General features: G+C 36.4%; 1 protein-coding gene and 1 pseudogene across 2 annotated transcripts; one reads left to right on the top strand and one right to left on the bottom strand.

Moving 5' to 3' along the window:
- Positions 1–985: 985 nt before the first annotated feature.
- LOC147074556 (uncharacterized) lies at positions 986–20220 on the bottom strand (annotated as a pseudogene). The gene is made up of 11 exons (XR_015070264.1): positions 19783–20220; positions 19560–19696; positions 18141–18342; positions 15186–15428; positions 12938–13126; positions 12351–12494; positions 11595–11900; positions 11335–11467; positions 10913–11213; positions 8620–8847; positions 986–7535 (listed from the first exon to the last, which is right to left on the bottom strand). The product of XR_015070264.1 is annotated as an uncharacterized LOC147074556 (transcript).
- Positions 20221–20427: 207 nt separating this feature from the next.
- Positions 20428–22214, top strand: Sps1 (inactive selenide, water dikinase). The gene has a single exon (XM_085943784.1). It carries the CDS (start codon positions 20575–20577, stop codon positions 21787–21789), a length of 1215 nt encoding a protein of 404 aa, XP_085799910.1. The 5' UTR covers positions 20428–20574; the 3' UTR covers positions 21790–22214.
- Positions 22215–25304: the final 3090 nt, after the last annotated feature.

A 25304-nucleotide genomic window follows, 5' to 3' on the forward strand; every position in this document is an offset into this window, starting at 1 on the left:
ATGTTAAACTGTCTGACGTGAATAAAAAACCCATCCCGAAGGGAAAACTATGGCGCCATCTATGCATACTTCACAATTATATTAAAATCCAACACCGCCAAGCCGTCTGCAAGACCTAGCGAGACAGACTGGCGACTGCCAGCTGGCTCAGCTAGTAATATATAATACTTACCTTTATAACTATTTGGTCCAAACAGATGTCCAGCCCATCACAAAGACCAAATATGTTTTTAAAAATATTGCGGAGGTTGTGTTACATAATATGTCCGCAATGTTTCAGCTTTGTTTTTACATATTGTATGTAAATTAATCAGAATCATTTATTTTTGTTAATTGGCACATGGGCACTTTTTATTAAATTAAGTCTCTAATACAGTCAAAGCACACTCGAGTGCGTGATGACCTCAGTCTTGGGCATCTGCTTCTGAGACATTCCCCAAGATGTAAATTGCTGATGCTTCACATCCAAATATACGGCCTCTTGATACACTCGATTAAGACCGAGTGTGGTGCGAGGCGGGTTAGTTTGGAGGGAACTATTAGGTAGGCCGTTGTGTATGAATGTGAACGCCGTTCTACATTATCGCTTGAGAATGGCCTCTACAGCGAGTCCGAAGCATCAAGGAAAGAACGAAGAACACAGTGATAACCCAAAAATCTATTACGATTCCAAACAACCATGAAAACCTCAAACGTTATATAAAATAAATGAAGTCAATGAGTGAAATCATATAAGTAATATACAACTGGAACTTGTACCCAAGAAATTTTTCACGTTAGATAATAATTGTTAATTTAATAATTCAAAGCTTCACCAACTGAGCTACGGTAGCAGACAATAACAGGATTAGCAAAGTTAACAGTGGGGATAATTAAAAGATATTTCTGAGATTGATATAAAAATATCCATTTTTATTAAAAAATATCAGTAAGTTGTTAATACAAATTATAAAAAATAATTAAATAATTATCTTCATTTCACTTATAAACTTTGTATAGTGAAAATTTTAAAACACAAGCCATTATTTATTACTATTTTCGTTTCTTAATATGTACATATTATTATATCACTGTTCAGGCAAAAGTCACTAACCCTTAAAAAGGCAGTTTTGAGTTGAGTATGTCACAGAGTAAAATTATATTCTGATGCAAAAGTCACCACGATACATATGTTAGTAAAACTTAAATTCGATTTATTTGTTTTTCACTGAATAACTTTCAATAAAATCTTAACAAGCATAAGTCATTATAGGTGGATAGACATTATTAACACTATAAAAAATAAAGCCTTCATTATAAAAATATAGAAGCAAAAGTTACTTAACTATGTATGGTGAAATTTTATTGATTTATCATTTGAAAACTTCTAATACTTATAACTAAACAGGAATGGTTACTTTAGCTTGTCATAATAAGATCGCTTTGGTCCCATTTATTAACAAGCAAAGGTCACTAAACCACATTTTAGGCACCTTGCCTCCTTCAAAACCTTTCAGATGTATTAATTAGCATCAAAAAATAAAAGTAACCTAAGAAGACATGAGAAAATTATGTAATGTAGATAAAACCATAAAAACATTAAAACCTGATTTTTCCTACATCTCCAAACTTTCAAATTGCGATATCTCGTAATGATGTTTTTTGGGTTGGTGACTTTTGCCTGAACGGTGATGAATTATTATATAATTATAATGATTCCGCACGAATTCTATACTATAGTGGACTTACCAATAATTTGTGATGTGAAAAACAGAGATTGGATATTTCTTGACTCAAGTATTTTGTAGTACTTTACAGAATAACGAAATCGCATGGAGTGACTGTCGATGAAAATGCATAATGATTACAGTCACAGATGACCTAAGCCAAATGGAATTACTCATGCACTGTGTTAATATCTTCGCATCAAGAAAGCTACTCAAATGAGCGGGTGTGAAACTCCTGAGACAGAAATTAGTACATGCCAGAGAAATGTCTTCATTGGGAAACCATATGGATGGAAGCCAGTTGAAGACCACAGATGCGGTGTGCAGAGGGGATGAAGGGCGACATACGAGCCTTTTTTAATGTTGAAGACTAGAGAGTTGCCAGCTGGAAGAGGCCAAGACTCGAATTGAGCTCTAGTAGCATCGAAAGAAGAACAGGATTCGTTCGGTCAATTTTGTAAACCTCATAAATCCGAAACAACTTATTAGTAGGAGACAGTAAAGACTGTCAATTTTTATTTCAATTAGAGTTTTTAAATTCAATTTTTTTTTAAATTGGAATGTGTTGTAACTGAATTATAGAGATGTTATTGCCTTGGTTACTCTATGCAAATGCCCATCATAATCAAGGTAACAACAATAATCCCATCTCGATATATTCCACCTGAGGTGGGTACAATAGAATAAAGGCGCTGGGCTGGTATTTACAAAGTTTGCAAATTTTTCGTTATATGGCCACGAATTACGATGTTTTTCTGGATTGATCCTTTACGTGTTATGAATGCAAGCATCTTATACAGAGGAAGATATTCAATAATACTATCGTGTCTTGGTTGAAAGACAGAGATACCAAATCGTCCTATACATAGATGAGCAAGATGAAATTGGAATATGTTGGACACAATATGTGTGGTTAAAATTACCACCTTCCAACTTATCATACTGCGGAGAACTCCAGCGCATCTATTCTATACACAAGACTGCTATCGGCCGCTACCGGCAGCTATTGAGGGTAGTTTTGTATCGACGTATTAGCACTTATTGTACTCATTACAATAAGGTAGTTGTAATTGTTACAACAAGTGCTATGTTTTAACAGCACCTCTCTTGGGTGTGATAAATTTTAGAGCGAGATAGACAGTTTTGACTGATTAGACGGTTGTCTTATTGTAACAATTATGATACTTTGATACAAACATATGAAAAACTACCCTCAATAGCTGCAGATAGCAGTCTAGTGTATAGAATAGTTGTGCTGAAATAGAAAAATGGCGGATATCATGATTGACGAATCTAAGGATATATATGGTTTCATAACATAAGATAACTTTGTTATTCCGATCAACAGTCAGAAAGATAGAAACTGCTTTGACGGTTGCCGATCTTCTTAAAGAAGAAATATTAATTGTGCCATGCATACAATCAACACGGAAAAAATTGTCAACAGTAGTCAGATAACCACCCAAAACATAGATTTCTCATATCTGACAGCAATTCTTTCAATATCATTTCCATTGTGTGGTATATTATCTCCCATTTAAATTAATTATGATTTGATTTAAGATTTTCTGTCCGTCAGGATAACATATAGAAAGCGTGTCCGTGTTTTTTACGTGCCATATCAAATAGGCTCCATTGTCAATAATAAACTACTATAATATACAAATCAAATCAAACCTTAGCTTATATACATTGTAATATTTTTGTATATTATTCAAAACAATATAATATATAACGTGTAGAAAAATAATTACTATAGAGTAATTCTTTTGCACTTATTGGATGGACTTTGTTTAATTTTTGCACCGTAAAATATAAAACAATATGGAATGCGATTCTATTATTTACAAATAACCTATACCAGCCATGGTAAACCCGTGACTCAAGTGAAAATTGTCAAATTTTTCCATTAAAATAAATATTTTTTTCCCATTATTTTATTTTTACCTATATCATCAGTTTAAAACAGGAAGTCAGTAACTAACAAATAAATAACATCACTAAAATAGTAAATAGCACTTCAGAAAGCAGAAATAGACGATGACTCAGGTTTCACCAAAATGTTACTTGGTAACCACATGCACTAAGGCGGCACTATAGAGTTTAGTATTATTTTTGTGAAATTGATTAAAGAGTAAATTAATTAATAACTTACTCAAATGTGCGATTTGGTATTACAAAAGTTCAATTTGGACACACTTGCGTACATAGAGGGGTTCACCATCGCTGACCTATACTCTAATTCAAAATATATATACTTCCATAACTAACATAATAATGGAACACTATCTTTGATATAATTTTTTAATAGCGATTTTGATCATATTTGATATTATTTAATCAATGTAAGGCTGATTTTCCAGTGACGCTGACCTTCGGTGCTGACGATGATGTGTATGCTCGGCGCTGACTGTCAGGCCAGACTCACTGCAATGCTTATTGGCAGAGAAGGCGCGTACGGTCGGCGCCGACGCTAGCGCTGAGCCATCAGCTTTGTTAGAAAACTCTACATTGTGATAATACAAAATATTCGCCGATCAGCGCCGACGGTCAGCGTGATTGGAAAATCAGCCTAAGTAGGATTTATTAAAAAAAGCTAATATAGATTTGAGATCATACATGTATGTAATATTATTTTGTAACAAATTTCTACAACTCTTTTAACAGGTGATATTGTTTAATATTATTATCATTTATTTATCATATTTTATTATTTTAGGCTTTATAATAATATATAAATAAAGTATCTCTTAATAAAAATCTGTAGTCTTTCTTTCAATAAAGTAAATCAGCTGCCATAGAAAAGCTTCAAAGAGTAAATTTGATCTTGTGATTGTTAAAATATTAATCATACATACTAGAATAGATTATTTACTCTTGACTAGCAAACAATTTAGAATAAAAAAAAACTAAACAATATGTAATGATACCATATTTCAATAGGGAAACAACTCAAAAAACCTCATTTTAAATTTAAATAAAGCCTTGATTTTAAGGAAAATTTATGTTTTTTTACATTCAGTTTAGTGGAATTTAGCAATGCACAATGAAATTTTACAATTTTATAAGGAATTAACTCATAAATTCCAGTATATAACTGAATTAATGATTAATCTATGAGAGGGTCACATTTTTTGACTCTTTTTTTGCTGAATTGTAAAGAGAAGACCTTTTTACATTGAATGGCATTAACTCAAAACCTTGAAATTTTGAGTTATTTTCTTATTGAAATGGGGTATTGACAGTGGTGAAGGGCGGAGGTAGGCTGCTAAGATCCGACATAAATAATGCACATTAAACTTTTTTAGTCATACATATTTGTTTTCATTGAACTAAGACTACAATTTACAGACGGCGTTGATTGGTTTTTAAAAATCAATTAAACCCTGCCTAAACCAAACCTCTTGGTATATTTTGGATGATCTGACAAAATTGTGCACATTTTTCATATACTTATTGTTTTCATTGAATTAGAAATACGTAATATTACACTTGATTATTTTTTTAAATTACTATGCTACTATGGCTATACCTCAGCTGAGGCATGGTCTAAAAAGATCGTAACTATGCGACGCGCGGATTGTGCTGACGTGTGCCGAACGGAACATAATTTGTCATAAAAATTCAACATGCGTCCATTTAGTGTTATGTTTTTTGTTACATTAGTAATAATAATAATATATTCATTGACATGTTTTCTTTTTCGAGTACAGGCATAAGGTTTTTTAGTCATCTTTACACGATATAAGAATATATTCTTATGACACTATCGCAAAAAAAATCGAAGTGCTCCCACCTCGATTGCTGCTCGGCGATTAGCGACGATTGCGAAATTTCATCCCACCTATTGTTGAAAATTATTTGCAGTTTCACTTATGTATGCTCTTAAGCACTGCCTAAACCAAACTATAATAGATAAAAAATATGATTTTATCTATAAAATATCCAAAATTATGTATGATTTAATGGCATAGTTTTAGATATTTTATATGGTTTGGTTTTGCAGGGTTTAATTGAATTTTAAAAACTAATCAAAACCATTCAATGAAAACAAATACGTATGACTAACAAAGATTAGTGTTCACTATTTATGGCGGATCTTAACAGCCTACCTCCACCCTTCGCCACTAGGTATCGGTATTATTATAATATGTATTTACAACATAGCTATAAAAATAAATGATTAGCCTCTTAAATTTAATGAGAACTAAATGTCAATCATATTTGAATCCACAAACGTTTTGTATTCATGATTTTAATTCCTAGAAAATATTTGCTTACAATTATAGTAAATAAGTAATTATTATAATTACTTTTTCCTCCATACACCTTTCTACCAAATTTTAAGGGCCCATGTGCCGTTCGAAAAATGAATATTTTTGTTATCTTTATGAGCTATGTCTGAACAATCTGTAGACATTGTAGGAAAGATGTACCTACGTTATTATTAATAATATTTCCTGTCTTTTTCTCATCTTAGGGATCGACAATTCACGGTCACATAAAACAAATTACAATTTAAGAGTCAATTGTAAACTCCGATGGAAATTTACTCAGTATATTTCACCATATTTTAGGTAACATTATTGTACGTATCAACAAAAAATAAATTTGAAAAACCGCTACATATAACTATAGACATCTCTTGTACCAAAATAAGGCTTCATTCTAAATTTTAAAATGATGACGTTTACTCTTTTATTGTGTCAGTATAATATTTTATGTAATTATGAAATATTGATTCCTAGAATGAGAAAAGACATGGCATCATAACAACATAAATATAAATCATTCCTACAAATATACATAGCCTAGCTTACGACATAGCTTTTTAAATTCTTAATGTTCCACTATTTTACAGCACATGGGCCCTTAAAAGGAACTAGATGTATATCATATTCTACGTCCTCATTAAAGCAGGAATGAGGGTACATATTATTACATAATAAAATAAAGTATTAATGGCATGAAGTCTGTTCGCCCATACAAATTCGTCTCGACAGAACTCCAACAATGTTGCAAGCAAGGCTAGCCGAAACCACGAACCAAAAAGAATGGCCGATCAGGAAGAGCACGATCTTCTATGTCATGTTCGAGATGCGGCCCGTGTCGAGTGAATTTTTTTTGCATGCAACGGCAGTTATTTTTTCAACCATAAATGTTGCATTCACGCTGTGTGGCGGTACAATAAGTGACATGTGTTTTGTGAATGCCAACAGAATCACATTGACAAGTTTGACTTGTTGCAGTCTAGTCGAGTTTATAAGTGTGACCAGGCCAACAGTAAATTCTACATTGAATAAGGTGTAAATAATATATGTTTCTGTGTATATTAAAAAATAATTATGTTTTAGTTTTTTTTAAATATATTTGTTTTGATAGATGTGGAAAAACTGTTCTTATTATGCAATTTTTTCTAGGATAATTTATTATTATATTATGTTTTCTAAAATATATTTAAAATTGCTGTAATAGCCTGAAAATTAAAATGATTTAATGGATACATTCCATCAAAAATATGCAGATACATCAATAAAATTAATTGTACAGCTATATTATGCCTTTACAGATCAAATAATGACCTTTTGCTTAGCTGAAATAAGTCTTTTCTTAAAATTATAAGCTCTCTTCAAGTAACATTGACCGAAATTTTTGCCAATTTCAATAATTTATATTATTTAAATCGAAGATCCGAAGAGAAGAGTGATCAGTTTTAGATTTTGTCACCCTTGACCGTCCTTCGCTGTTCCACTCCCCGAATCAGGGTACCGAGTAGTCCTTCCATTTCGTTGGCTGTCTCTTGAAGTTGCGTGTTATCAAAACTGGTCTCTGTAAAAGAAAAATTAAAACCATCGACTTGATACTTAATGGACATTTTGTACAATTACATATGAATCAGTTTTAGTAACATTATTTTCGACTTTCGACATCTTCAGGCAATATGTTAAATATACAACTGTATCATATTATAGTGAAAAAACTAATATCCTGTTTACACGTGCATGGATTTACTGCTGACAGTACGTATTATCGCAGACATAACAAGAAAATTCATGTGTTAACATGCATTATCATGCAAGTTGCAAGATTGCATGTATGAATTAAAAGTTCGGAAGCTTCTGAATTTTCACGCGACAGATGGGATTTGTTTTATATCTGCGCAGTAGAACGATAGTGGCGAACCAAACGGTAAAAAAACGAACTACACTGCGCACTCATTTTGAGGGCAACCGATTTTTACCTGTCGAATAGTACTATAAAATGACAACATCGCAACATCGCGTCTCGCTTACTCTTGAAGAATGAGATTGGTTAGACAGTCAGCACTTATACGTGTAAAAAGTTATTATTGCGATAGTTTACAACACACTATTGCTGCAAGTGAATCCATGCACGTATACAGGCGCTATAAGTTGATGTGCGGTCTTGATGAAATAAAATCCCCTCTTGCGTTTCAGTATTCGTTCCCATTACCTTGAAAGCATTTGACGTTTCTTATTTGTGCACGCTATAAGTCATGTATTTTTTCCATGTATATACATATGTATAATATACATAAATATTATGATATAAAATCACCTCTCCTGTAAATTTTCATAGATGGCATGGGATAATATGGGACATATTTTGATACATATATCACTAAAAAGTACTGGCAAAGGTGTCATGATTCATGATTCTGTAGGATGATTAATAGTAGTCCATGCTGGTGGTGAAAACAAAATCGTTAATAATGGTCCATTAACTTTTAAATAAAAATTAAAATCAGGAGATTACTACAACATGAATTTTGAAAAATTTCCACATTGGGTAGAGAGCTAATTAATACCAAATTTTTCATCTAATTCAATTGTGGCATCTAATTTCCGAGATTACGAACCCTATTGCCCATATCATTCTTGAAAAAACTTACCGTCCAAAGTAAAATTATTAGCCAGGATGGTCTGCAATCTATCAAGAACACTGTCAAGATCAGCATTTAGCTCTTTCATTTTATTATTTGACGTGGCGACACTTTCCAAATCTGCGTTGAATTTGTCTTCCGAGGCAACTGTACCGGGCGGGATCACGAATGAATTTTTATCATGCTTTACAGGACGCACGCTACCGTCTCTCGCCACGGTTTTCTCTGCGTCAGTTTCTGAAAAGGAATAAATAAGTTTTAGATATCACCCATAGGCATCCCGTGTCAATGATGTATACAACATAATTTTTTTGTGATATTCTATCTGCACTGGTGGTCAATGTTCCCTGTAAGCGCGTGTGCACACACATATTTTCAACCCCCGCACAGTCCTCACACAAAAATATTGTAAAAGAAAATTTCCTTTGTCAGATTTTAGTTTTGCTCGAATGCACGAAACCATCACATGCACAATTATTCGACTTATTTCTAGGAAGGCAAAGGTTAAGTGTGACTTACACGAGCACGTAAGTGAAATTTTACATCAAGCAGGATCACTATATCTGTTGCGTTCTATCGCGTGGCAAAGTATACGAAAAGAAGATACGTATTTTAGTGTTTATCAATGACATTACCTATATGCCGGGTCCTCTACATTTCTTAGTCTTTGACATGTTTCAACTTGCAAGAAACATTGTCAGTACAGTCTCATAGTAGTCCTTATTGTGAAAACATCACAGTTCTTACAATATTTTTTAAATGGTAACGGTGACACTAACCCTAGTTACGCCACTGCTCAGATGCGTTGATGACAAACAATATAAAAATTAGAGGGAACGTTGCTGGTGGTAAATTGGTAGTTCGATAATATATATTTTCATGGTTAAGCGGATAGGTACCGTAACAAAATGAATAAAAAATTTTTACCAAATGAGACTTGAACCAACATACATCGCAATCTGTGCAATGAACTTTACCGATTAAGTTACTGATTAAGTTATATTTAATTACTTAGTATTTAAAGCTTATTTTGGCTATATCTGCAGATAGAATCATGTGTGTCATTAACTAATTGGGTGAATCTGAATGTCATAGCAGATGTGTGAAGTTCTGTTCAAATGAACCAGTAATGTGGAGTGACTTGTAGCTAACTTAATCAGTAGAGCAGAGGTCATTGTTTTTGCTTCCATATTGCACATTTATGCGTCAAATACATTATCATCACGTTACGTGCTGTCACAGTAAGCTGTCGCTACACGAAAAAGGTGTGAAGTGTCGTTTTTCGTTCTGTTTAAAATGTCATCAGACTGATGCTCCCATCACGTAGCACATTTTGAACCTTTAGACGAACAATGTCAGTTAGCAAAACCTGCCGAAATCGCCAGAACAATGAAGTCATCTCATGCGTACTGCGCTACATCGGCAACCGCATGACTAAATGAGTTTTTTATTATGTTCTGCATGCCTACTCATTTTCGAATCACGTCAAAACACGCGCTTTTTGTCTTTATTTTTTTTTTCTATGGATTTTATATTAAAATTATTATCTATGTCTGGTGTGTACGTCTATTATTCTGGTCTGCTGGTTGGGTTCTGTTCAAAATATTATCTATGGATGCAATATCGCAAATAATTTTAATGTACGCACACGTAAAAACTGTTAAAATTAATTGAAATTACCGTGAATAATGAATAATAATTCAAAATACTAATAAATTAGAGTTGGCACTTTCCATAATTGAATTTATAGAGATACACAGTGATCATTCAAAATATTCAGCGGAATGATGAAACCATACACTAAATTTGTCACCGTACCAACCTGTGACAGTACGTGACGTGATCATAATGTAATCGCAGCTTTAGGCTCCATCTCTACAGCAGAAGTTTTCTTCAACGTTTTTGGTATCAAAAAATTTTGATTTTATACATAGAATAAACAATGGATATTTATTTAAAAAAACTATTAGCAAGTACAAGAACATTAAAAACTAGCATTTGGAGACATCGGGAACCGCATAGGAATCAAAATGGTTAGGAAATTTCCGCATGATTAATAAATTTGTTGGTATTTAACAATATTTGGGAAAACTAATACGTATGTAGCAAATACTTTCTTATATCAGTTGCGATACTAATCTAATATATAAAATCACAGAGAAATGAATGAAACAAAAGAGCATGCAAATTTTTGTATGTTATTTTGGTTCCAGGCACTTAGATAGCAAGGGTTAATTCTAAAATCCAAAAACAAGTGAAGAAATAAACGGAGAAATCTTCGATAAATTACAAAATTTCTTACCATTCCCAAACCAAGTGCTTATATCGCTCATAGAAACACTCGAAATACTGTCCGTATTGATGTGAACTGCACCGGCGGCGGGCTTTAGTACGTTGCCAGCGGATTGGCTTCCTTCGACAGTCCTTAAATCTTTATGCTCCAAGACCACGGTTTCGTTGGCCGGAGATGCTTTGCCCATCATTGGAATAGGGCTGAACACTTCAAAGGCTTGCATCCTCATGTTTTGTTGCGGCGGCGTTTTGTCCAGCGACCGAGATTGGCCTGGAGACACAGATCTGTGGTAGGTCGGCAGAAGATTTTCCTAAGAAAAAAACATATGACGTGAAACTGGCCAATGAAATAATTATTGATGATCTAATTTATATGTATGGAAGATGATTAGTGTATCGCTGACTAATGCGTGGGTCGTTTAATAACCTTACCTTGAATGCTTTAAGCCTGTTGATTTGAGTGGTGATTTGTCCGAAATGATTGTCAACCTTTTGCTGAATTCTTCTGTCCAAACTGTTCACTTGTTGAGATTCATTTAACACACCAGAAAGACTTTTCAGGGCTCTAAAACAAACAACAGTTACGTAATATAAAAATCTAGTTTTCAACATCAAATATTATTGAAAATTCACATGACTGTTGTACCGAATCCTATATGTATGAAATTAAATTTGTTTTAAATCATATTTACTTGTTTTGATTCTCTAGCTGTGCGATAATATCTTGTAAGAGCATCCGAGGGTCGATAGTCTGCCCCGAAGCCTTTCCAACGGTGGAAGTGAAAACCTTATGCCGTTTGCTTTCACCATTTTGACTCGGGACCCTGCAGCCATCTTTGCTGTCACTGTTTTGAATGTTATCATTCAATCCGCCGTTTGTTTGAAGCGGATATTGCACATTCAACGATGAATTGTTTCCTCTTCTGCAATCGGAAAGGGCAACCCCAAACCTTCTTTACACTCCTGACGAATCCAATTATACATTTCGAAGGCATGCCCTGAAAATAAATGAGCAGTTGAATAATTAATGCTAATATCAATACAGAAGATAGAATAACAGTGACTTAAAATATTTAGTCTCAAATATTGATTTGCACAGTAGTGTAGCAGCACAGGAGCATGCCAGCAGGTCTATTCTAACTAGTTAACTCATGACATCTTTTCGTTATTTTACTTTGTCCAAGATAACCTCAAAACGTTACATGGCAGTTATATAAATTGCGAATTAACATCTGCCATCTCCCTGCGTGTGCGCAATGCCATCGAACCTGTCCTTTTAGCAGGCCAGCATGATGTACCGACTGCAATTCATTCTAAATGTGGTAATTGTTATTTTTTTAAATAAATACTTCTCCACCTCTGCTTGCTGATTATTGGCTTCGCCCCCCAGTCTGAAACCACTTAATCTCAAAACTACAGTTAGAGCAAGATATAAAATGTGTAGGTACCTGTGCGTCTATGATTTCCTTAACAATATGTGATTTTTTATGACGATGTATGACATTTGAAATGACGGGTCTCGCATCAGTGTAGAGGTAGCACTTTTCGCACACCATCATTCCCCAGCAACGAGTGCATTTGAACTTCAAGCCCTTAAAATACGTTCAAACAAAACAAATATTAATGTATTCCTATCGATAAATCAATTAGTTAGAAATGAAATGGAGGATTGGAATCAAAGAAGTTAGATTATACATAGAAGAAGCCTTATTTAGCACACACATGCAATGGCTGCCATTTTTTTACAACGCATTGTGGCGGATTGTCTTTTTAAACACTCAGCAAATTGGTAAAGAAATTTCATAGGAGTAGTAATATGTATGAAGTTACCTGCAAATGAACCTTTAATGCAAAGCCACTTGTAGCAAACTTAATTAGTGGACCAGTGGTCCTTTTTTTGCTTGAATTTCATACATTTCGGATGCACCTCTAACAGTTGCCTTCTACAGAACACAATACACCATGTAGGAGGTAATATTTATATGAGGATACTTTTGTCCATTTTAATGCAAGTAAATGATTATAATAAACTAACATTAGGATTTTTCATTCCGCAAAGTGAACATTTCCACGTGACAGAACTGCGGTCTCCCAGATTATCAGTGGACACATTGCTGGCTCGAATCCGTTCCCTCACGTCCATCCAAACCAGTAGACCAGGTGACGAGATGCCTTCCAGCCATTGAAACAGCCCGTATTCCGATAAGCCAAGCATTCCAGGGGTCTGCAGATAAATCAAAATGGGTATGCAGGAAATTACGTACATAATTCATTTTAAGAAAATTACAATTTTGTGTTATAGTGGAACAACTTAACCTTGAATTTGTGCAGATTACGATTTCTTCTACTGCGTACGAATTACGTAGGGTAAATTTAATTATCATTACCGTCATTATTTCTTTACGTGACTTCTATTACATGGTTTTCCCTCAATTTCAACCATATGAGTGGATACTTTTTCAAGGTTGTCGGCGAAAACACCAATTAGGTACTTAGACACTTAACTAGTGTCATAAACGTAATCCGATCCCGGCGGCATCGGTCTATGGTCGGATTTTATTGCTTAGGGTCGAAAATGTTTTAACAATTGTAAACATTGTAACAGTTGTAACAATTTTAAGAAAAATTTTGACCATATTTTTGTTCGGTATATCCGATAAGTAGCTCATTATAAAAGTGAATAAATGTATGGAGAAAATCATAAACTAAAATGTCAACGAATGTTTCCTGATTACATCCTAAATCTCGCTATGTCCGTGATCGTAATAACTGAGTTCGACTGTATAATATTGTATAGTGTAATATGAACTTCATGTACAGAGCACAATGTAAACACGACTGAGTCCGCTGGCATTAACACGTTCAATGCTGACAACATGGCTCCCGTGTCTATACAAATGAACGCAACATGCTCTTGACACGGATCCTGTGTTCTGCCAAGAATAGATTTCTTATGCCAAAAAAATATCTGAGCGTTGTAAAAGTTGTGTATATACTGTTCGTTAATCTTTGGGGGTCGTTCTGGACGAGAAGCAGACCTTTTTGAAGCATGCTAAAGTAATTGTGGCTAAGGCCAACTCAGCCTATCAGAAGGTTGCTCGCCTGGCGGGCAACAATTGGGGCCTAAAACCTCGGGCCCTGAGAATCGCCTACGAGGCTATATTCATGGGCATCGCTGGCTATGCCTCCAGCGTGTGGCACACCAAAGCCTCGCTGACAATTGTGAAGAGGGCTCTGCTTAGCGGACAGAGGGCTGCTCTGATTGGCCTTACTAAGGCCTATAGGACCACATCTTCGGATGCCCTGGCGGTCCTTGCGGGGGTCTTTCCCCTCGACTTGCACGTTCAAATTAGAGGATCGATCACTCTCCTTATGAGGAGGATCAATACAACTCTCGCCGGTGTCCCTCTGACACCACCATCGAGAGTGGAGGGCGTGAGCTACAGAAAGACTGTATCTGAGCTGGTCTACAAGACCGCATATGCGGCATGGCAGACGAGATGGGTAGCCTCCTCTAAGGGCCGCCAGACTTTTCTATACTTTCCAGATGTCTCGGTGAGACACATGACGAGGAGACTGGTGCCGACCCACTGGACTAGTCAAATCATGACTGGCCATGGAAACTTTACGGCCAAACTGCAGGGGTTTGGTTTGGCAGGACATGGGTCGGGTTGCTCATGTGGACACGACCAGCAGGACGCAGAGCACGTCCTGTGGGACTGTCCACTTATGGGCCCCGAACGAGCGGAGTTGTTTGCCCGGGTCCGACCCCATTCGGGCCCAATAGGACACGCGGACATGGTGGCAACCGAGGCCAATTTTGCGGCCTTTACTAAATTCGCCAGAGCGTACGGGGGGCGGGACACTCTCGACTCCCCTTGCGACTCTTCAAATTAAAGTCACTCTGATAGTTGCCATATAAATTAACATCATGCATTCGCACTTCGGTGCAAGGTTGCATCACCAGTCCCGTGCGGCTCTGCTCGGGACAAAATGAGAGCTTAAATTCTTTGATCTGGCACACGTAAGGGTTATGTTAGCCGGCCGCGTATGACGTGGCTGCATATACATAACGGGAGCGGAGGTGGGAATTTTACACACCATGTTCGTTAATCTCACCTACTTCTTGCGCACAGGAAGAGATGTGCTTCTGCGCATACTAATGGTTAAAAGATTCTACTATAGTATACCTCCCTTCTCAAAATCTCTTGATAGAAATTATATGTTCTGTGTGTAGTGGAAATGGTGATTTAAATGCAAACAGTAACAAATCTACACATTACCTTTGCAAAGCATTTATCCACCTCGGCTTGCACCTGCTGAGTGCCAAAATGAATCTTCTCCCCCAGATATTCAGCCAGCAGAGCTATCTGTGTAAGAAGCCCTTCCAGTCTCCGGGGGCTGATGCATCGTTGTGATCGGCCATCATCCCAAACAGAAACTTCCATTTGTCTCTGTTAGACTCATCGCTCAACACGACCAGAGCTGTCTTCGCTGACTGCACGCTCACTGATGACGTCCGATTGCTACAAAATATTATACATATTATGTGGTGAGTATTATTAAGAGGAAACTTTGCTGGTTGCAATAACTTTTCATTATATTTTAAATATTTGTAATCAATATGTAACTGTTTGTTTCCTTAATAAATAATAAAAAAAAAAAACTTGACGGGAAAGCAGAAAATTCCAGGGTTTTGACACATTATTTTTTCATAACAAGTGTCTAATGACTAAATCCTTGGATAGCAAGTAACTTGGATTGTTTCTCAAGACAAGCTATTTTTTTTTAGTAAATTTTAACTTGATAAACGAGTGAGGTCTTACAATATGAATATAGTACATAATATACGCTTTGTCTGATGAGCGTCACGCAGTGGCGAAGACTCCATACTAGGCGATTATTTAAAGCCTACCTTCTTAAGAAAAATATTTTTTAATTTTATATTGACATATTAAATAATAAAATCACATAATAATATATTCAATATGCCCAACGACATCTGTCGTATAATTGTCATAATAATTTTACGATCTTTTCCACTATTTCAATAAGCACCATTTATGGCATGTCTCGAAGGTTTAAAAAAATAAGTGACATCTTGTTTCGCTTCACATATTGTATGGATTATGTTCGCGTGAATCGAAAACTTTTTTATATGAAGTTTGTTTCTCATAATTTCAAGACGTCTGCGGCAGCCCATATAAATTGGTAAGCTATTTAAGGAGCGCTTACGTTTTACGTAAGTGCCAATGACATTAATATGGACGAAGCATCTGGAAAAAAAATGACACTCACATTTTTGTCGGGTCTGCTGAACGGCATAATCTGTTCTAACGCCATTACAATAAAGGTGATATTGCTATAAATTCTCGATGCTTCTTGTCGGATCTGCCTAATGGTTCGGTTTGAACGGGTTCGCTCAAACGAACATTGATACTAGAAACACTGTTCTAACGCCATTTCAATAAAGGTGATATTGCTATAAATTCCCGATGCGTGATATCGCATAATGGATATTGCGTGACGTCTACATATGCACGTGCGAATGTTACGTTTGAATTTACTTGCTAGCTACTGTACTGAGTGCGTCGTCCATTAATAATGTCATTGGTAAGTGCACATTTATTCAAAATAATTTATAAGATAATTTAAAAAAATAATTTCTATGGGATTCGACCACATTTATCTCGTGATTTTTATTTGTCAGTTAGTTTATTCATAGACTAAGACAATTTATTCAGCCAGTTATGTTAGTTGAAATCTGATATTGTATCTAAGTCTGTGTTTTAAATATAGAACTATTTTAAAATATCTAGTTTACGGGTTAAACTATAAATTCTTATGGAAAAGATTCACAACAACGGATATTTTCAATATATTTTGAGCGTATCTTGCATTAATATTTAGGAAAATACATATTTCAAATTAATTGCTTAATTTTATACCATCAGTGAGCTTTTGAAATTTCATCGGTTTTTGTGTATCTACTATCACTTCCCTCCATTTTGGTAAGAGAATTTCAACTGTCACTTTGTGTTTTGTTATCTGGTTATTTTCGTCTGGATTCGGGATGGAAGGTGGATAATTAAGACACCGGAATTATGATGGAAGACGACGAGTTTATTTACGTTAATATTATACTATATGGTTACATTTTGAATAATTTATTTTATCCGTACGAAATCGGCGTGCTCGCGATTTTTCTGTTTGTCGCGATCTGCGCGCGCCGTCTTGTGATTTTTTTCAACGAGAGCCGTTGGCGAAAGAATGCGACGTTGCAACATCTCCAACGGTTATATTATAATCTACTCTACGGCATTGCCGGCTCGGCTCTGTTATTATTATTTATTTTCGTAATCAGCGCTTTATTATTTGTTGGCTTCGATACCGATTCGGGCCTCTTCAGATACACAAAGACATCCCCAAATGGGGACCATACGGGGGTGTCACACTACCTACTCATCAGTAGTTATGTCGGATTATCTTCTTATTTCCTGTAAATACATCCAACAAGTGTGCTTTCTCCACAGCCTACCTGTTTCCAAAAGTCACCCTTCGCCACTGGCGTCACGTGATCATAACTAAGCCAAAGGTGTTTCGCTCTCTCTCTCTCTCATTGAGAAATCCTCAAAAGGAGGCAAAAGCAAGTATCAATCTACATGTTCCTTACTAAAGTCACACAAAATGATAGCAGTGATTCCGTTAGCGACAGTAAAAGTCAACCTATAATAATATTATAATATTTAACTTAAATACTGAAAATATAGAAGGGTTTTTTTGTACTGATCATTTTTATATGAATATTTTTGGAATGAATCATCGAAGAAGAATATTTTTTTATCTATTATGGCTTGGTTGTGGCAGGGTTTAATTGAATTTTAAAAACTAACCAACACTACTGTACCTATAGGTATTTTTTGCTACAATGCTTGAACGGTATCAAAAAATACTAAAAAAAACGCAAATCGCTTTTGCCATACGGTGCCACTGTAAAATGGATCGTAAGTAGTATATTCTTAATGATGGCGGCTCTCGTGGTGCAGTGCGTAAGGCACTGGCCTTCCATCGCGGAGTTCTGGGTTTGATTCCCGGTGAGATCAAAATATATTTACAAAATTTGTAAATTCCTCAAGCCTGGGAGTTTTACCACTATTATTAGGCTTCAAGGCCTGTCATGGTGTTTAATAAAGAAACAAATAATTTAAAAAAATGACATTACATGTGCAACATCTTACCTATCGTAAACATTCAACAGAAGGTTCAGTACAAATTCCGTGGCCAAGTCGACATCTCCTCTGAAGGTACCTTTCTTGTTTGCAGCAAAGTAGATATCGGTCAAGATGGATTCTAATTCACAAGGCTCTAGTACGAAGCTATTTTCTGATATGCTCAGACAATGGTGAGCAAATACTCCAGATATTATCTGGAGACCTGGAACTGTAAGGGGGCGAGCACATTATAGAAATATTTGACACCATTCTGATTTAGTAACTATGGATATAAATACACAAACAGATTTAACTTCTTCTTCTTCTTCGACCATATCCGATCGTAATAGGATCATATGGGCCTCCACAGGGTGGTTTGTATTAACAGATTTTATTTTTACGAGAAATGGATGTCAGCCACTTGCTCAACCTATTAGGTCCATACTCTGACTCATACACATATTGAAAAACAATATGTGCACTTGACAGACCCAGGATTCGAACCTGGGACCCTCAACTCAATAGGCCGGCGTTTAAGCCACGCGGCCATCGTGGGTTTTGATCGTGGGCCATCACTTACCCATATACAATAATTCTAAATTTTAACAACACTTCTACTTATTTGATTTCAAGTACATAGACCACAGAACAGATAATAAATAGAATTCCGATAGGCTGCTATATACCAACACAGTAAATTTTGACACAGGGTTTTGAATGTGTGAGTGTCCTACGAAAATGAACCACGCATTATAGACGTACAATAGTGTGTAATACACCAATATTAAATGAGCGTGAATGCACAAACCGAGAGCAGTTGTCAATATTCGACGTATGACATATTCTTGACACGTGGTTAAATTTATCCCGTATCCTTCCTTACTAGAGATCGGTTGTCTGCTTCTCCTTACCCGTTAGGTATTTCAGTTCCCATTATTTCTGAGTTCCCCGACATGGACTATTGACATTTACAGCATTGTACGGCATCAGCAATGTAGTGGTAAATAAAACAGTTCCAAGCGATTCTTTCAATTTACATCAGTGATACTCATACTACGGGCCCTTTAAGCTTTTACGTGCGGCCCGAAACACATTTATTATCAGGAATTTCGTATACCTTGAGATTCGTTTCGACTTTGTTCGTTGTGACCACATAAGATCTGGTATAAGAGTGTTGCTATTGCACACGATTAATTTTAAAAACACGCATAATTTAAAAAAAAACTCAAAAATGTTTTGTAAAAAAGGGAGGATTTCATGATTTTTTTCGTCACACCAGTAGTGATGCGGCCCACTTTACTTTACAAATATATGTATTTGGCGCGAAGAAAAAAAAGGTTGAGTATCATTGATTTAGGTACATTATTGAATATTGATCTTCACAATAGCAATAAGAAATAATAAAATATAACACATTTTGTGTATTGCAATGAGGCAGAGACTTACCTTTCAAACTATCCTGCAAAGATATTATTTTATATGCCATCCGATATGTTGAATATTTAATATTTAATGTTTTATTCATCTTTGAAAGTATATCCTCGAATTCCGGATGATCCCATTGTTTCACGCTGGAGCCATCCCTATAAGTAAATATTATTGTAATCTTGTATTGTTTCAAATGAGAGTTTCACAAATAAATAAAGTTTAATCTGACATCGAAATATACCTGATGTAATAAGGAAATCCAGCCTCATTTTCACACTTTCTCCAAGTATTGAGTGACATTTTGTAAATGTCAGAAACTTTTAAATCTGTTTGTACTTTAGCAAACTGTCGTCGAAACGTCACATATGTCTCACATTTTCAAACTGTAGTCATTGTATGTTTTTTGAAAATCAACTACTACAGATAGGATGACTTAATTTACTTGATAATGGTATGTGAACATTTTATAAGAAAATTCAGTTACGCGTAATAATAATAAATTTGAATTTTAGATAAGAAGTTTGTTCATAGTCAGCAGAATAAAATACGGGTAAAAATAGTTCACAAATTGTCCGCAGACTGTTGAGAGATATGGCAGCACTGGAGCTATACACCAACCCAAAATATTCCAGTTTTTAGAGAAATTTAAATGAAATGTTGTCAAGTCTCGCAATCATTATCATCCATGAGATCCTGGAAACCATATATCATAACACACTTTCGATTTGGGCGCCGATTAATAGATAATCGACACTTCAACATCACCGGTCACTGTCAGGGAGAAAAACTGACTTCTCCTCGGAGCGTTTACGAACTCGGATTCGACCAATCGGCTGCCGTTTTGTGTCGCCAAATCGAATTTGGTCCAATCGCGGAGACATTTCAGTTTGCGCCGGCGCGTTGCCCACTTTGAGGGAGAACGCCATTTTGCAAGCGTCCCCGTATTGGCCTTGTCACGTTTCGCATAGTGTTTTTTGAAACCTTTCCGTGCCGTGTTTTGTTCAGATTTGTTTGAAAGTTTTACAAATCCGCGATGGGCGACTATCAGACCGTGGGTCAGGACACGTTAGGGGTGGCCCAACTGGAGATGGGAGGGAATCCCAACGCTCTGGCTCTGCGACGCCCGTTCGACCCGCTCGCTCACGATCTCGAGGCCAGCTTCCGTCTGACCCGCTTCGCCGATCTGAAGGGCCGCGGCTGCAAGGTGCCCCAGGAAGTTCTCGGAAAATTGGTGGAGTCGCTCCAGCAGGACTACAACTCCCAGGAGCACGAGCAGTCCCACTTCATGCACATGGCCATTCCTCGCATCGGAATCGGCCTCGATTGCTCGGTGACCCCACTGAGGCACGGGGGACTGTGCCTGGTGCAGACCACCGACTTCTTCTACCCGCTCGTCGACGACCCCTACATGATGGGGAAGATCGCCTCCGCCAACGTCCTCAGCGACCTCTACGCCATGGGGGTGACCGAGTGCGACAACATGCTCATGCTGCTGGGCGTCTCGACGAAGATGACGGAGAAGGAGCGTGACGTCGTCATCCCCCTCATCATGAGAGGGTTCAAGGATTCGGCGCTGGAGGCCGGCACTTCGGTGACAGGCGGCCAGACCGTGGTCAACCCCTGGTGCACCATCGGAGGGGTGGCCTCCACTATCTGCCAGCCCAACGAGTACATCGTGCCGGACAACGCCGTGATGGGTGACGTGCTGGTGCTGACGAAACCGTTGGGAACGCAGGTCGCCGTCAACGCTCACCAGTGGCTGGATCAGCCCGAACGTTGGAACCGCATCAAGCTGGTCGTGTCGGAAGAGGACGTCCGCAAGGCTTACCACCGCGCCATGGACTCCATGAGCCGGCTCAACCGCATCGCCTCCCGACTCATGCACAAGTACAACGCCCACGGTTCCACTGACATCACCGGTTTCGGTCTGCTGGGGCACGCTCAGAATCTCGCCTCGCACCAGAAGAACGAGGTCTCCTTCGTCATTCACAATTTGCCCGTCATCGCCAAGATGGCGGCCGTGGCTAAGGCGTGCGGCAATATGTTCCAGCTCCTGCAGGGCCACTCGGCCGAGACATCCGGGGGGCTGCTGATCTGCCTGCCGAGAGAGCAGGCCGCCGCCTACTGCAAGGACATCGAGAAGCAGGAAGGCTACCAAGCCTGGATCATCGGAATCGTGGAGAAAGGAAACCGCACCGCCCGGATCATCGACAAGCCCAGAGTGATCGAGGTCCCCGCTAAAGATTAAAAGCCCCACATTCCCTGTGTTTTTTTTTTATTTCTTGCATTATAAAAAATTGTGAAAAATTACGTTAATATTACAAAAATGGATTTCATATTATAATAGATTAATATAGTTGTAAAATTAATTAAGAATAATTAAATCTAAATATTTTCTTTTTATTATCCTGCGAGTTTCGCTGCCTATTGGTTAATTTTAAGTCTCGCCATGCACCGATGCACGTAACCCTTACCTGGTAGTCGATTCTGCGGGCACGGATATTGAATTACTTTGTAATGTTATTTACCTAATTAGGTAGGTATCTATTCTATCTACGTTTGTAAGTGTTACTCATTAAAAAGTCATGATAACGATTTAACCCAACTTTATAAATTTTCTTTCGAAAGTATGTTTTAACCCCTCTCAATAAAGTATATTTTCTAAGATTACAATGTTGTTTACTTTACCTGACAATCCCTTTTCCCCATTTCTGTACATAGGTATATTGGAAAACCATATTGTTGTAGAATATAACATTCTTTCTGTCACCAAACTAATAAATGAAATAAAATCATTTCTTCGCGATTTACCTATATAAGTAGGTTTCATTTAATTTATTATGTGACCTTTGTCAATTGTTTTAAAAATACTTGTGATTTCTTTAATTTTACACTACTAGTTATAACAAGCCTGGGCAAAGTTTTTGGATGAAGCGCCACATTAGGAATATAAAATGGAACAGTGGGCTGCAAGTAAAAAATTCACATCTTTTTATTATTTAATTTTTCTTTGAATAGTAATCAAGATAAAACCTCTCACCTACAGAATATAAATTAGAATTCAATTGACAACAAATTGGTTACCTTGAATCCTCTACTCAATTACATTGCTAAACTGTATCAAAGTGGCTCTCATTCCTAATATTTGTGCGGTACATACTGCATACAATTTCAGACTCAATCTATGCTGCGTAGGTAGGTACTAATATGTGACTAGTAAAAATAAAACCCAATTTTACATTTACAAAATACTATATAAGTTTTGTTTATATTGTAAATATTCAGTAACAGGAATTTTTCACAATGCAATAGGAGTAATCCATAAATGTAATAAACATGAATAATATAATAACAAGGGATTTTTTCATTGTCTTCGTTTGATTATAAAACATATTCACTTCTTTTTTCCTTTCTTCGCTTTACGCTTGCGTTTCTTTATCGCGGGTCCAGTTCCTGATGTGCCCGCTCCACCTTTTCCTTTTTTACCTTTCTTCTTTTTTCCACCCCTCTTTGCCTGCATGATTTTTTTTGGCATCTTTTCTTCCACTTGATTTTCTTCGGCTCCGGCGTCTGCTGGAGCCTCATTTGCCATATTTAGCTGATTGTTTACACTGCGAAGCTCACGTTTCACTATTGTTTTTGACATAATTATATTTTATTAAATTTAGTTTGTAATAAATTCTTGTTTTATATTATAAATGATAATTCATTTTTATCCAGCACTTTTTCGTAAATAATCAATTGTTTTTTTCAATCCAGAAACAATATAATATATTTTTAAAAATAGAACTCACTAGAATTATTTAAATTATGACAATATTTAGATTGGTAGGTAGGTAAATTTATAAAATTAAATAAACACTATTTAAATTATCACAACGGACTAGTGGCAAATGGTAGAGGTAGGCTGTTAAGATCTTACATAAATAGTGCACACTAAACTTTGTCAGTCATACGTATTTGTTTTAAATGAAATTGCAGAATGGTGTTTTATTAGTTTTTAAAATCACAAGCTATCGCTAGTATTAAAATAACAACATGTCGAATAATAAAGCATGGGTATATTAAAAAACCGATTAGGTCCATACTCAGGATCCAAACACACTGAAAATTAAAAAATGCATTAGTGGCCTGATGCAGAGTGCCTCCGCTACCCGATTAAGACCGGGTATGGTGTGGTTCGGTGGGGCCATTAACTTCAATGTCTCTCATGATTCACAATTAGATTCCAAATCCTCTCATAGTTTTTTATGTCACTTATGCAGAACTAAAAAAGGGTTTAACTTTTTTGGGAGTAATAAGTGTTTTTTAGGTACATTTTATTTATTAATAGTTCCACTTTATTGTAATAGAGATTTGGCTTGTCACAGAGTGTTTTCTCTTTCTTTCCTCGATGTTTCAGGTTCGTTGCACAGGTCATTCTCAAGAGAAATGAAAAAGGAGAACATAAAATAGTGTGTAAGTGAACACAAGATGGCATATAGACAAAACACCACACGATGTGAGCGATTGCCTAACACAGTCTGCAAATTTGACTTTGAGACCAAGATATTGGGCAACAATAAGAGATATTTTTCACACTTAGTAAAGGAGGCTATCAAAAATCATAGGAATCCTGACAGTATTGATAGGGATGATGAGTTACGTTAAAAAACAACATAGCTTCCGGCACTTTCAATGAAATCTAATATCAGATCTGGTATCTCTGGTCGTCAAAACTGTATTACACTAAGTATCACCCCTTTTTTACTAAGAGCAACATTTGCTCATCTCTTCAAAATTACCTCTGAAACGAGCCTGACACATTGAGGAAAAAAGAAGGAAGCACACAACCCAACAATTTATTGTGAATCCATGGAAGTCTCAAACATTATGGCATACTTGATACCAGCTGGAAAATAGTTTTTATCAAACTTTGCAAAATAGTCATTGACTATGGCGATATCTTGATTTGATGGAATTTTGTTCCATTAGGTAAAATATTTAAATTCGTAAACAAAAAAAATTAATCACATGGGGCATATCCGGGGAGTATAGCGGATGTGAAATCAATTCGATATCCAATTAATGTAATTTTCCTATTGCAGCGGTCGATTTATGGGATGACGCGTTGTCCTGATGCAAGAAAACTTTTTGAGCTAATCTTGGCCATTTTATCGTCATATAGCAATCATAATGATGCCTTACAAATGTCAAAATAATGTGGCTATTACCTTCCCAGCTGACAAAATGATCTTCGGCGTACTTTCACCAGTCCAGTGACCATTGTTTTAACTGCTGTTTGGACTCTGGTGTGCGGTGGTACATCAAAGCTTCATCAATAGTGCGAATCCACAAAAAAATTTGCAATTAAACAAAACTTAAATGTCCATTCTAGTGCGTTTTTAGTTGATACGCAGCAATTACAGAACCGATTACAGTTTTTTATACAGAATTTTTCAGAAGAATATTAAGCACACAGTCTCAGCCATAAAATTACAAAGAATTTCTCTATGCTGACCTCAGTTTGGCATTCGCAGAGTGATCCAAATGGTGGTCGAGGTAAAATTAAGGGTATTCAGTGTATTTTTACCGATTTTTTGTATTCCTTAACACACCTGCTTGAATTATGGAGTTGTCGAGTATCAACACACAATAATCAAAAATTGCATCGCACCACATATTTTCAAATGTGAATAATCTTAAAGTAAAATAGCATCACAAGTGACTTTTTTATTATTAGAGCAAATTTGTGGTGTTAATGACACTTATCTGGTTGACCCG

The sequence above is a fragment of the Rhyacophila brunnea genome, unplaced genomic scaffold (genome assembly GCF_057557595.1).
Source record: "Rhyacophila brunnea isolate RB1 unplaced genomic scaffold, BYU_Rbru_1.0 scaffold_16, whole genome shotgun sequence".
Lineage (NCBI taxonomy): Eukaryota > Metazoa > Arthropoda > Insecta > Trichoptera > Rhyacophilidae > Rhyacophila > Rhyacophila brunnea.

Bases quoted from the DNA above. Each gene is read 5' to 3' on its own strand.
- Sps1 (XM_085943784.1), top strand. From the start codon at position 20,575: ATGGGCGACTATCAGACCGTGGGTCAGGACACGTTAGGGGTGGCCCAA.